Raw genomic sequence first — 15,238 nt, forward strand, 5'->3', positions numbered from 1 at the left:
CTTTGAAAGGGATAGAATTTGTGGTTTGAAAGAAAATGGTTATTTTGTGTGTTTTTGTTTCATTGTACAGAACTTTTGTAATAAAACAAGATGAAACACAACGAACTGTTCAAAGAATGACCACATCTCCTGCTGAGGAACTTAGTTTTTTTTTTTTAATTGGGACGGAGAATGTCAAAACCATATTGTCCTGAATGAAACCTTTTGTGTGTATAAGAGCGGTGATGAAGACAGCTGATGAGGAATAAATGAACCGATGCCTCTGACAATACTGCAGTGATTGCTTCTCGGTATTCTGAAGCATTGGGAGGCGCGAGCGTGCACCTTTTCCTGTTTAAATTAGCCATCGCACAATCACAGAATGAAACCCCAATGAGACGGAAGTAGAACACTCTTCCTATTTAAGAGATGAGCAGTGATCAACATGATACAGTGATTGGTCTAAGATGACAAGACATGAAATTAACTGGCATCAGAGTTTTGACTACACAGAGTCCTGTATATCTTCACAAACCAAAACAAGCCCACATAACATAAGAGAAGCATAGTAAGATTACAACAGACTGCAAAGAAGCAGAAACCCCCTTCCACACTGATTCCAGGAGCCCTCAGAAATCCACAGTGTGAAGTAAGGCGTCTTATTTCCAAAGACCAAAGTGCTGACAGCAGAGAAATCGTCACAGATGGCTGGACTGCCTTTAAAAAATAATGTAGAAGCATGCATTTACACCAGCTAGTATATCTATTGCTATTGTACACTTACAATATACAACTATACAAAAAAGGTTGGAAACATGGTTGATTTAAAAAAAAGTGTGAACAATTGACAGGTTCAAAAACAAAAGTTTAAAATTAAAATAGAAATGTTACTCTCCTGACATCCTCGACTTTTCTTTTTTTGGTTCACGCAACAAAATATTTAAAAGAAAGAGAAAAAAAGCTTTTTGATGTGTAAATATATATTAAAAACATTGATGAAGACGATGTGCAAATTTGATTCATTGCAAGCAATTGCATAATGTAGCTTAAGTGATGGTTTCAAGGTGGGGCCAGGAGGAAATGGGTGCAAAAACAAGACCAGCGAGTCATGGCTTCAATGAATGATTCTCCACAGCAAAGTTACGCAACTAAATCAAACTCAGTGCTCAAAGACCATCCCATAGAACGGAAACATTCACACTGGGAACACACAAGCAACAAAAGTTACATTAAGTAGCATATTGATACAGACTAATTCAAATCCTTTTTGTAATTCATAATTGATCTGTGAGCCGAGACGCTTAATTTCACGTCCCGAGAGATCCGCACAACATACGAGCACATAATCCGCCCCAACAATACACAGCACCGAGTACATTTCCTTGCCATTCAAGATTTGGATATAAAAGTAACACTGCAAGTAAACGCAACACATTGTAGGAAGTCATGATAACCTTTGAAGGAGCTCAGAGCTCCTACAACTACTCCAACAGTTTCCTAACTGAAAACTGGACTCCTTTTAAAGGGTTTCCTCCAATCTAATTTACCGTGGTTCTTGGGAATCATTGGACAAAAAAAAGGAAAAGTTGAAATCCAAATGTGGTTCAACTGTTTACAACTTGTAGATGCAAACAACCCAAAATAAAGTTTTAAATGTAATAAGCCAACAAAAGGAAGAAAAACATTGTGTTGCATGCCCCAAGTCCTATTTACGACTGATAAATAAAATCAATAGGGTTGGTTTCGCCACGTTTTCCCTTGAATGGATCAAATAAATTAATCGATAATTATAGAGAAAGCGTGCAAACACAAATAAAACAAGCATGTCTTAAAATATATCAAACACTGGTGTATGAAAATTCCAACACTGGATACGCAGTCTGCACAAAGACGTCTCGACAAACCAATGAACTTATAATGTAACAAGTGCAATGAAGGTCCATGTGCAAATTGGCAGAATTTGCAAATTCACCATTTTCATTTAACAAAAAGCGACGGATGGTGATATCTTTGGATGACGGTGATTACAGATGAGCTTTCAGAGCGAAGCACTTACAAACAGGAAAGAAAATGAACACTAAAGAGGATCCTCTCAGTCAGTCATTACACAGACTGTTTACATTAGTTAAAAAAAGGCAACCTGAAAGCAGACAAATAAATATGATGACTTGGCATTTAAAACACGAGCGCAGCATCTTCAAACACTACAGCTCTTTAGATGTAACTACAGGTACATATACGCACATGATGATTCTGCTTGTCTTCAAACAGACAACGATGTGAGGGGTAAAGATTAAAAAAAATGTTTCAAAAGGAAACAGTTTTCTTTAACTGAAAGGTGTGAGTCCACACTAAGGCAATGACATTTACAGATGGGTGGTAATGGGACAGAAAATAAATACACAAACATCTTTCGTCCTTGATGTAGTAAATTACAGGGCTGTCATCTTTTGGCTGGTGAAAAACAAAGATGGAAGGATGGGGCTGTGAGAAAAATTGCAGAGGCTCAAAAGAGTCCAGTGAACATTTCTCTGCACCCCAACCTCTCTCCTCCTCTTATTCCTCTGCTGGCTGGACAGTGTCTGTCTGTGCTCAAAAACAAGACTGAGACAATTTTATAGTGAAGCCCGAGAGGTCAGAGGAAGGGGAGTGATGACACCCGTCGGTGTGGGCTTTAACAGTCTGACAGAGATGAACAGTTAGTGGTAATATTTTGCCGACCCTGTGCCACCGGTACAACGGCACCTCCAATAGCCCAGTTCCATCCTGACCTGTCTGCCCGGTCGAGGCAGATGGACGAACAGCAGGACGATTACGGCGAGGACGAGGCAGCTGCGTGGTATTTGACGAAGGCGATGGCTGCCAACTCTTTGCAGAACTCCTCCAGCACAATCACCCCCTCCAGCAAGGTCATGTGGTCGATACTAAAGGGAGGGCAAACAGAAAGGTGAGAATATCCCCTGAAAGTCACCTCAGAACATACGACCCAGAATCATGTGGAAGTACATACGTGATGCCCTCTGGCTCCATGCCTAATAATCTCTTCCTCACAAGCAAAAGTTTGGGTGTGAAGTCTGGGATACGGTGAATCCTCAACATGAGATCTCCAACCACCTAACACACACACACACACACACACACACGAATGCAGAGCAATTACAAAAACACAGCAGCTAATTTGAGCAACAGCAGTGAATCACATCTACTACTATCTAAAACTACTTTTACATTGTGTTCCACTTCAGATTTCATGGATTTGAACTGATTCCCACAATAAAACGAGTTGGTGTTGTAGCCGGTAAGAAGCACGGTGAGCAAGATTACCATGAAGCCAGATTCAAAATGGCACGCAGCAGCACTAATCAATCAAGAAAAGTAATAAATCTCCCAGCACACAAATTAAAGTTGGGCTTTGAGCTCTGGGCAACGAAGTGTCTCTTATCAATGATGGATAAGATAATTACACTCTAATGGATCAGTCACACTAGAATGAAAAGAGGACAGCTACCTCCTTGCAACCAGAAACATTGCTAGTTGCCCAGGGGTTGCACTGAAATCGTTTTGCATTTGGGGTCCAACTCCAAGCAGCTGCAGTGACCACTTTTTTTGTACAGGGCAACTACTGGGAGGCAAACTGACTCCAAACAATCTGACTCGAGCTGAGTCCAGTCACTCCCAGACAGACTGACAACATGTTGCCAACAATCCTCTCATCTGAGACATGTATCCTTGCAATAGGGGACTCGACTGAACTGGTTTCCAACTGGTTATGTTTATAAAAGCAATTTTGCCAAACATCTTTGTGATTTTGCAGCAACTATGTCAATATTTGAGAAATATTTTCACAGATTAATCACAGTTAATCATCGTATTTTCACAAACAGATTGCATGTAATTCCCGACTCAATCCCATTAATTCCCAAAGTGACAGCAGACCGAGTCCATCTAATCGCCGTCTTGTGCATCAAAATTCCTTTGAAGACAACAAATGACTCGAGCAGTCACATCCTGGTCAACTATTTTAAAAGGCAACAAGATTGCAAGTTGCAGCTGTAGCACAATCAAGATGGGCACCTTACCCTGACGATGACAGAGAACAGAGACCTGCATCCAGGGGCCAGGTTGATATAGGGGTCCAGCAGGTATTCATTCAAGTGAGGGTGTGGCAACAAAGACAGTTTGGACAGCACAGCAGTCACCTGCAGGTTGACATCATAGGGCTGGAGGACAGAGAGGCAAGAAGATTGAAATAAATAAAAATGATCTGATCAAGAGTTTTGAAAATTTTCCTTCACAATAAGTAACAACATGAAAACAACACAAAGTGAGTTTATTTACGTAACCGACTGACTGACAGCTTTTAGTTTTGATTTCCTAAATACGATCTAAACTCTACTTGGGTCATTCTGTTCATTCATGTTCTGCTTGAGCATCTCCGATTCGCAACAACAATGTCACAGTTTTAGGTCCGAACATATATACGACATGCTGTAAACTTTTAAATCTTGAAAAGTATTTGATATGTGAATTTATTTTATTGTTGTTTCTGTGGTACAGCTTGTTATATTCGCTCAACCCAGCATGAAAATCACGTTTTATTCATTTTTATAACTCAGAATTTGCTGTTGAAAGTCAAGTGCACGCTTTATTTTACAGTGTGAAATTCAACTATATATCACAGAGAATTTTTCACTAGTTGTCTTTTGCACTGTGAAGTTTTTTTATCGGTGTGTACTCAAATATAAGATTTTGTTTCATATTTTTACTAGTCAATTATCTGACATCTTTTTAATGTATCTGTGCCAGATTACAGATTCTGATTAATTCTGATGGTAAGAAAGGGCAAGGAAATTGTCATGATTTTATCTTTAATATTTTTTCTCAAAGTGGGTCGACAGACCATTTTTGAAAATAAACAAAAATACATATCATGAAAAGTATTTAAAGTGAAGCTACAATTTCATATTATTAAAAGTTTTATGTAAATTGGACACTGGTGAGCAGAAGGGCCGTGTTGATTTGAAACAAACCCATGTTCCAAAGAGTGAATATTTCCTTTGAATCTTTATTAGTCATCTTCACAATGGCTACGTTCACACTGCAGGCGAAAGCGCATCAAATCCGATTTTTCTGACCCTATGCGACCCATATCCGATCATGGTGTGACAGTGTGAACGGCGCAAATCCGATATTTTCAAATCCGATCTGGGTCACTTTCGTATGTGGTACTGAATCCGATACATATCCAATGTTTTAGAAAGCGACTGCTGTTTGAACGGTCATGTCGCATTAAATCCGTCTTTTACGTCACCGACACAAGACAGACGCCAATTATCAGCGCCGGAGAAGCGCCCGATAAGACATCGCGAACGCTTCCTGGCCATCCCGTGTAGATGTCAGTGAAACTGTTGGGAAGACAACGCTGGAGAAACGTGAACATTTTATTTGTACTGCATAATCTGCAGATTCTGACAGAAATCTGCAACTATCCTTTGAAGCACCGCTCCTCTCTAAAACAGCAATAAGGATCATTATTACCGTAATTGTCGGGCTATAAGCCGCTACTTTTTGCACAAGCTTTGAACCCTGCGGCTTTTAGTCAGGTGCGGCTTTTCTATGGATTGTCCATGATTTTTGTGATATCGTAAGACGATTTGTTTTGTTTGTTCCGCTGTTGTACGGCACTACGTTGCCTGGCGGAAGGGCATGTGATCAGACACACAGTATCGGGGTTCAAGAGTGGTATGTTGGTCACATGTCCATCCGCCAGGCAACATAGTGCCGTACAAGTAGCGCGAAAAACAAACTTCAAAGTAGCGCTACACGTTCAGCCGGAGGCGTGGATGACGAGCGGCAATAAACTTGCGAAAAGCAAGTCATGCTCAACTCCACCGGTGGAATCTGACAGCGTGGAAAAGTGTGAAAACATCCACGATCACCAACGGATTTCGAAGGGCTGGACTGCTGCATGATGGAGAGGAGGACACCACGGCCCTTCTGAGGGTGTTCGACTCTGACACTGACAACGAGGATTTGTTTGGTTTTGAAAGTGACAACGAAGGAGAGAAGCTGAGAGTGGATGACGAAGCCACCCTGAGCCTGTTTGTATCCGACACTGGAGAAGAGGACTTTGGTGGTTTTAGTGCGCAGGAAGAAGAGAAAGATGGTGGTGAATGACTGACTTTTCTTGAGCCTAAAAGGTAGTCCGAATCTATTTTTCTGGTGTGCTGTAGGTTATTGTTATGTACTACATTTGTTACTCATTTATGAAGGACAGTACATGTTTCGTACTTGTAATTACCGCTACTTGTACATATACCTAAAAAGTTATGCAAATATGTACCGATAACTTGTTTTTCAAAATATTAATAAAAGGGGTGTGTCTCCAAACAGCCATCTCTTTCCTGACAATTCCCTTTGTGCATATTCTCTTACATATGATAAGTCAACATTGAAACACCTGTGGCTTTTAGTCAGGTGCGGCTAATGTATGTACAAAACAGGATTTTCCCCTGATTTTAGCTTGTGCGGCTAATATTCAGGTGCGCTTTGTAGTCCGGGAAATACGGTAGGTTATTTACATTATTATGTAAATAACAAAATAACTTAAAGCAAAAATTGGGAAACGTAAAGTCCGAAGTCTTTATATTAAGGGCCATCAGTCAAACAATACTGTTTGCTCTGGGTCTAAACAGAGCGCGTTGTGTGTGAAGTCTTCTTTTGCGCATGCGGGTCGCTTTGAGCGTTCACACTAGAGCGCGTTTGCTGTCGCATTTTATTTGTAGTGTGAACACGCAGACAAAAAAATTGGATTTGATCAAAAAATCGGAATTGAGCATTAAGACCTGCAGTGTGAACGTAGCCAATGACCGTAAAGTTCTGGCTTTCAGTGGTCATTATTAAGCAAACAAAATAGAAAATCTCTGTAATCTCTGTAAGCCCAACATGAGAGGCATCACTCACAGTAAACTGCAAGCAGCAGTGTTTCATTTTTTTCTGACTGCAGCAAATCTAATAACTGTTGGAAGTGTGGGAACATTAAATCAGTTTAAATAATCTACTAGTTTCATTTTAATTTGTGTGAATCTCACTCGACAGCTTTACACTACTTATTTAATTAGAACTAAAGTTGAACTTTTTTTTTTTTTTTAACCTTCTCTTGCTTTACTGGAACGGAGGAGTAAGAAGGAATTAATGCATATATCAACACTACAGCAAGCACTTGATCTGAATTATGAAAATACTGCAGTACAGATTACACTCACTTGATCTAGGATGCGACCCATCCTGTCGAAGAGAACTTTAAGGAAGTGGCCCTCAAAGAACGGGATGTCCAAGTTACACTTCTCAAAAGGCTTTGGATTTCCCCTCCAATCCCACCGCTGGCAGATGCCACAATAGTCCCTGAACTGAGAATAACAATGAAGAAAAATAATGAGCAGCAATACAGAATGAGCTGCTGCAGCACTGTCAGGGGATCAAAACAGTCCCAGAGAGAACTGTGACAGATTTTTCTCTATTTGTTGTCCAGTGTGTCACAAGCTTTACAGTAACCTACAGCACTCTCACCTGTCTGTGTGCATCTCTGAGGTAGGTGTCGTATCCTGTGCCTTCAACGTGATATGATGACTTGGCCTCATCGGGGACCAGACACAGGAAACTGCAGGTGACAGAGTTTAACAGTGAGAACTGAGCTGAGCTGAGCGATGCACGGTGCATCACCATGAACAAACTGCGCACCTGTTCACGATCTTGTGGACTTCTGTTTTCCCCTCAGACTTTGAATGGTCAGGACTTTGTGGTGGAGAAGTGCTGAGCCAGTCAGACCCAGACAGCTTCCTCTCTGGAGAAAGGTCATCACCAAACAGTGGATCCTCCTCAAGATCTCTGTCGAGAAAACATTTATTCATAAAGTGATTTGCCTCAGATCCCTGTGCATTTGCATCACAGTATTTTATGGCCCTTTGTGTGTCTGTGGCAGCTTGGAGCTTTGTATAATTTGTCAGTGAGACTGAAGTCCTTCAAGGCTTCAAATTGATTATTTGAGAAAATATATTATAACACTAATGCATCAAGCAACTGAATGCTACTGAATGAAAAACAATCAATTACCAAGTGAAAGAAGCTCTCATGAGAGTTCGTCTTAATTGAGATTTTCATTACTGTGCACAAGAAGAAACATGCAAATTATTTCTCATTATGTTTCAGTCTCGCACAACCTTGATTTATGCAAATAATTAGCTGAGTTGCATTTTTGTGAGCCTACATAATCAAGGCTCAGAGGAATTTGACCAATTAAAACACACACTAATTATGCATGAGAAGTAATAAGATATCTCGAAAACACAGCTACTTCATGCATTGGTTTTATTTCGAAATTTTTGCATTTGTGCAGAGGATCTTCAACTTCCAGCAGCTCAGGGGAGGTTAAAGGTCAATAGGGGGGTCCTTACACAGCATCATGAGGCTGGCCATTTTCGAGCGGCTCCCGCTCTTCCTGTGGTTTATTCTCCAGGTAATTCCTCTCCTCCAGGCTGCGCAGCACCAAGTTGTGGAGGATGTGCTGGTTGGGCTTCTGGATTAACTGCTCAAATAGCCGCAGGGTCATGATGCTGATCTGAGGTGGGACAAAGAAAGGAGTAAGGCTCTTCTCATTCAATAAGTGCAAAGAGTGCAAAAGCAGTTAAGCTAGTTTAGTTAAGTTAACTAAAGTTAAGTGTTTTCTCACTAACAGAAAAGTAGGCAGCGACTGCTGAAGAATCAAACAGATGATTCAGCTGCCTTTTGTTTGATGAAAAAGACTACAATGGCTCTTACAAATACTAATTAAAATTCATGGGCTTTGGGTTAATCATATGTTTCACTGGAACTCAGAGTCCTTGAAAGGCAGATGGCCATTTATGCTTTTTAAAGATATTAGCTACAATTCAGTATAAAAAAAGTGTAATATTAAGGCCTGAATGAGTTGGGTTTGCAGAAATAAATAGTGGTAAAGATGCATGCAGTATAATAACCTCATCTGACAGGTGATCACAGTGCTCGATGAGTCTGTGTCTAAGTGGATTCTGAGCGATTGTAGCTGAAGTCTCGGGTTCTCTCTCCTCTCCCAGCAGGAAGTAAACCATCTCCTGCAGCAGAGCCTCCGATGTCACCTGCCTTATGATTCTGTTCAGCAGAGCTGTCGAGGTCAGGATGCCAACCTCAGACCTACATGAATGCACAAACCCACAGCAGCAGTCATGACAACGCCTGTAGCACACTGACAGGACCACAAACATGATGATTGATGTTTCAAAGAGGGCCTCACGTCTGCATAAGCTGTGGTTCCATCACAGAAACAAAGAATCTTTCTCTCACTGCTTTTGCCATCACTGCAGCTGCTGACTGCAAGACAGTGAAGACAAGACAAAAAAATGTTGTTCAGCCTTTTGTGTATTTAATTTATTAAAAAAAAAAAAAAAAAAAACTTCCTTGGAAAGACTCTTTTATTCTGTCTGTTCATGATATGAGTCATCAAAATACAGTGAGTCAGCACTGGGTAAGAACCTTCTGTGCTTCCTTGATGAGCTGATCACAGTAATCAAGCCAGGACAAGAAGGAGATGAGAGCCCTCTTCCCTGTGAAGACAGCAGCATCCTCCTTCAGGTTATATACATCTAGACTAAAGGAGGGAGAAGAAAAAATACAGGTATTAAAGGACTGATTCAAATAAATCAAATAATAAAACCACTAAAAATAGCATTCAGCAGAGCACACTATTTCAGGAATAATCAGATCTGCAGATAAGTATTTATGAGTCACTTTATTTAGTATGAAGTTTTACTGAGAAATTTACCCCCAGTTGACCGACTCTACAGTCTCAATGTCCAAGGGGTCCATGGACTGTGGCAGGGCTTTATAAAAGGAGACCAGCCTGTCGGTGAGAAGCTCACAGAGCTCGGTGTTTTCAGTCAAACACTTGGCAGCAGCAGGCTCTGGTAAACTGACCAGCAGCATCAGGCCCTCACAAGCCTTCACCACAATCCTGCCATCCTGTGGACAGGAAAAATATATGACACAGCTCATGATTTCAAACTGAGAGCTTCAAAAGAGAAAGACTTTACATACATAAATAAATCATCTTCATACAGGGAACACTTACAGGACTCTTTGTGAGGTTGAGCAGGGAGGTGACCAGATTGTAGTTGTTGCTGTTATTGTTACTTGTTGGACTGGATGTGGAGACAGCAGCTGCAGCCTGTGGTTCATCTTGGTGGTCAGCTTGTTCCTGTGCCAGAGACTGACCAGTGTCTGGAGACAAGGCGTTTTCCTTCCCCCCTTCTGTTGCCACAGGGCTCTTTATCTCAGGTCTCTTTGACTTATTCTAACAAACAACGTCAAGGATAAGACATACTCTCTGAATGATGTGCTTAAAAAATAAAAATATTTGCTTGTGAAATATTTCCCCAATTGTGCAGATCTCTGGTGCCCTAGCAGCCTACCTCTAAGAAGAAGTTGACGAGATAAGGGTCCTGCTTCAGTTTGGCACAGACTATACAAAGGAACTGGATCTCTTCATTTTCTGTAGGAGCAGCAAGCACCTCACCGCACAGACGGATCAGTTTCTGACAGGGTCACGTCACAGTCACAAAACAAGATCCAAGCAAGTTACATAATGTGTCAGTTAGCAGAATATTTTTAGGAAATCCAGACTGCAGCACTTCTCACCTGTACAGGTCTGTGGACGTTGATGTGTGGCAGGAGGGGCTGTCGAATATGTGCCAGCAGCTTTGTGTAGAAGGTGAGCACCTGCTGCTTCATTCCAGGAGGACACTGGTGGGAAAACACCATTTATTGAACTTTATGATGCCAGTGACAGTTTTTGTATTTACTGTTACTACTCGTGACAGAAAGTGTCAGCCTACACCAACCTCCATAGACCCAGTGCTCGCAATTTAAATCACAACCTTGTTATTCAACAATACTGCTATTTACACACACAGAAAACAGACCAATTCTGGCTCCATCAGTCTGTGACAGTGACAGCATAATGACATCCAGACACAGAAAGCTTTAACCTTGACTGTTTCCCACAGCTTCATTCAGACGTTGACACAACACTGACAGAACAGGCCTATTTATGTGCTGCACACTAGTTTTGACAGTCAGGTTACTTAAATGGGCGTCTATATTGTGACAGTTGTTTCTTGTTAATCTGACCAGTCACTGACACTGTCTTCACGGCAGTAAGGATTTACTGTAAATTTGTATTTTACAACAACAACATGTCAGTCTGAATGAAGGACATGAAACTTGCTCTGCAATTTTCGGGAGTTTTATGTTCACCTCCAGCAACTAAAGCCTTTCAAATTGTCCTTTGCACTCTTCAATGTTTATGGACTAATCGTTAGAGCTGGAAAGTGAAAAAATCCTTAAGCTTAGATTTTTTTTTTTTTTAAGTGAAGAGAAAAAAAACTGCTTATCATATATTTAGGAACAATAATCAAACAGACTATTGAACAACCAAAATAACTGGATATTTATAGTTTAGCAGCATATCTTTACCACAGCTATTTCGTAACAGCAAACACCTTTGAAACCCTTCATCATAACCCGACCTCCACCTCACTAGAAATGTAGCCAAATGCTGTGCTAACGCAGCCATCAACTATTTTAACTGGCCTGTACTTTCAACTCCACCTGTACATTTCCTGCTACTTTCTCGCTGAAGTTTTTTAATTTATCAGTGAGAGAATTACAATCATCAACTCATTATAACAAAAATAATTATAGTGTCAATATAAGGACTCACAAATGTCAGCAAATTACTGAAGGGAGATTTCTGAAACTATTGAAATGGATGTGAGGGACTCTACAAACAAGCAGAACAACTTCAGGGACAAATCTATGGAAAGAACAAGAGAACCCTGACCTAAACCTAGAAGAGGAAAAAAAGCCTGAGAATTGTATTTGTTTCTATCGACAGCAACTGCATATAAAACATGGGATACAAAGTAACTAATACATAATGCGCCATCATTATGACATGAGCCACTTGTGTATGTAGTAGGTTCCACAAAGATTGAGTGCGGTAGTGTAAATCAGCCATAATACAATGAGATGGAGGCTACATCGGCTTTCTCATACCAACCCCCCCCCACTCCACCCCATGTTAATGCTAACAGCATTCTCCACAACAATCTCTTTCAGTGAGCAGAGTAACTTGAGAGACATACACACAGTCATAATCTTCTGTGTGTCTATTTGTTTACACGACAGCATGGACTCAGACTTGTGTCATGCTGAGAAACGAAAAGACAAATGGCGATGATTAATATAAAAAAGCTGACACATTTAGATCAGATTAAAGGAGCGTGTGTGTAAAAGGGGCTTATTAGATACAGCTAAAACCTTATGGTATGTTTACTTTCCTGTATGTAGTCAGCAAAAGCATGAGTGCCTTACATCTGCCTTGCCCAAGGTGTAGAGAGTCTCCAGGATCTTATGGTGTAAGAGATACTCCATGCAGGGTCCTGTCTCTCCAGACTCCCTTTCGGCTTCCTCCTGGGTCAGGATGTCCAGCATCTGTTCCAGGTGGGATGGGATGTTGGTGTCTGTAACTGGCGCTTTGTCATCTAACAAGCAAATTCATAGAAAGATATGAAAAATATTAAAAACACGAGGGGAAAATGCCTTACCAATCTTTAGCAGTCCATGCAACAGCTTCATTTGTTTTTCACATTTTTTGTTCACATACAGAAGCACAGCTAGTAACAACATAACACATTTGTAGTTACATTTATAAAATATGTCAGTCATCTTTCTGACACGCTACATAATTAGGAAAGTTTGATCATCAATTGTGGACAGTGGGTGTGGACAGTATTAGTTCATTTTGATGGCAGCCAATATTACATTTGACTGCACAGTAAAGTTTTTCCATTTAATCTTCTTTTCACAGAGTGGGGAGCTTCTAACATGCGCACCGATATTAGATTGGTGCAGTAAATGACAGCATCAAACATAAGAACATCAGGCAAAACCAAACAAAGCTACTTGTGACAAGATTACCCCCCCCCCCAAAAAAAATCACTACATGAATCTGTGTGGATGTCAAGATATAGATTCTAACTTATTGTTTCAGACAGTCCTTACCAGAAGTCTCAATGTAATAATGTGTAATGGCCTTCCAGTGATAGACAAAGTCTTCCTGTAATGGCAGCGAAGGGGCAAGCTGAAAAAGAAATTTTGAAAAGATGAGCTTATGATAATCTAGAGACTAATGATTATAATTACATTTCTACATATATCACTCACTTTCAAACAGAGACATTAACATATTCTCGTGCTAAATGGTTCTCATGTGCAGCTACAAGACACCTTGATTGTGATGTGATCGCATTTCAAGCCCAGCAGTTTGCAAAAACATTTATAATGGCGTAAACGATTTCGTTGTCAGGTAACATGAGAGTTTTACTATTTGAAATCTACTTAAAATACATAAACAAATATAACAGTATGTCCCAGAGTTGTAAGTTGATTTTGGACGTTTACTCAGTAAGTGCTATTTAGAAGTGGATTGATAGTCTGACCACATTTGAAGTCAGAGTTATTCACTTTGAGTTGCCTGTATTGTGCGTGGTTTCAAACAGCTGGAAAACAGAGCTGAGACACGTTATTACTGGTTTCTAGCTAGTTGTCTGCCTGGCGTGATAGCATGCTAATACTGAGTTCTTAAATACTGCTGAGGAGGACAACTCACACATGTTCCCTTTGGTATTAACGTTAAGGCGTTTGCGCAATATCAAACACGGTTACCCAATTATTCTGACACCACTCCTGAAGACGAGAGCCTGCTGTTTGAAACGGGATAGCTAGCTACAATGTTAGCTTAGCATCTCGATGGTATTATAAGCTAACTCGGCATCTATCAAGCTCAGTTTACCAAGCTATATGCAGACAGATGACATGCTGCAATTACAAAAAAGGCTACTTAGTACTTTGTCATGGCACATACTCAGGCACATTCATAGGTAACCAGAATGAGCAAACTGACAACAAAAACACAGAGCGCTAACGTTAGCCGAAGCTAATTGGTTAGCTTAACAATTAGCTACGATAGCCTTGTTTGGCGTAGTGATATATGGTGTCTGGAAAACAAAAGAAAGACGTAACACAAAAGCCAGGCAACAAATAAAATCAACATCGGTTAAAAACTTACCGCTTCTACAGCGTGCTGGAGAATGGACGTAAATTTGGAGAACATTTTGTTCTTCGACTGGACTAGTTTCTCTCGAGAAGACCTAGAGAATTCCTCTATCTTCTTCTTCCTATTGCTACTACCTCGATCCAGATTGGAGGTTTCATACAATGACCCTTGTAACGAAAGAAAAAAATGTAAGCAATAAAACACGTAGCACGTTGTCGACAACAGGACTTTACAGGCCTGGCACAGGTACTGTAAACAAGACGTCTACAGAGAGTTAACGTAGGCTCACTTTGGACACGGTGGCACTTCCTTCGCCAAACGCTTGTTATGGAGACAACCACCAGGGGGCGTGAGAGCACTAAACAAGCCCTTCTGATGGTTGACAACTATCAAGGCATACTAATTGAGTTATAAACCAATAAATTCAATAACAAACCGAGATCAACATTCAGTTAAACATGTTCGCTTAATATATTCAGTGGCACAGGTTTAGCCACTGATAAGCTCAAGTGAAGTGTTAATTAATAACTATAAATACTCTCCCTGATAATGCACTGATTTCCCATCTGAAATTAGGCGTTTTTTCCGCTGCAGGACAGAGTTTATATGCTTGCTTAAAGTGTCACTTTAAGAGTAAAGTTTAGGAGGTCACGTGAGGGAGGAGTTTGCCAGATATCTCGGAGAAGTAGTCATATTAATGGGAAAACAGGGGGGGAAACAACAGTCACATCTCCTGAGTGCCTGTCAACTTTATGATTTAGACCAACTCACGTCCAGAACAGCACAGTCATCCCCGGCAGAAAGTAGGCTATACCCGGTTTAACGTTTAGGTGAGCCGACAGCAGCTGCAGGCAAGGAATTTCAAGCATGATTTAATTTATTCCTTAATAATTCCGTGATATTAGGTTCAAATATGGGCACAAACTTGTTGGAAAATAAGAGAGGGGGGGAAAAGGGATGCTGCCTGATCCAGGACACGCCCTGTCGCTGGAAAGTGCCTCTTCACCGCTCGTTCTAGTCTAGTCCACCAAATCGCAGGCTGTATGTGTGTCCCTGCGCTCAATCCCAATA

General features: G+C 40.7%; 1 protein-coding gene across 1 annotated transcript; it reads right to left on the bottom strand.

Annotated features, from left to right (window-relative positions):
• Window positions 1–130: 130 nt before the first annotated feature.
• Window positions 131–14,224, bottom strand: fhip2a (FHF complex subunit HOOK interacting protein 2). Its single transcript, XM_040034431.1, has 17 exons — window positions 14,180–14,224; window positions 13,114–13,192; window positions 12,424–12,593; window positions 10,687–10,791; window positions 10,461–10,583; window positions 10,121–10,342; window positions 9,815–10,011; window positions 9,526–9,640; window positions 9,287–9,363; window positions 8,994–9,186; window positions 8,433–8,596; window positions 7,720–7,866; window positions 7,549–7,639; window positions 7,245–7,388; window positions 4,059–4,199; window positions 2,990–3,093; window positions 131–2,903 (listed from the first exon to the last, which is right to left on the bottom strand). Exons 1-17 carry the CDS (start codon window positions 14,222–14,224, stop codon window positions 2,792–2,794), a joined length of 2,229 nt encoding a protein of 742 aa, XP_039890365.1. The 3' UTR covers window positions 131–2,791.
• Window positions 14,225–15,238: the final 1,014 nt, after the last annotated feature.

This window comes from Simochromis diagramma, unplaced genomic scaffold (genome assembly GCF_900408965.1).
Source record: "Simochromis diagramma unplaced genomic scaffold, fSimDia1.1 OVJJ01000481.1, whole genome shotgun sequence".
NCBI lineage: Eukaryota > Metazoa > Chordata > Actinopteri > Cichliformes > Cichlidae > Simochromis > Simochromis diagramma.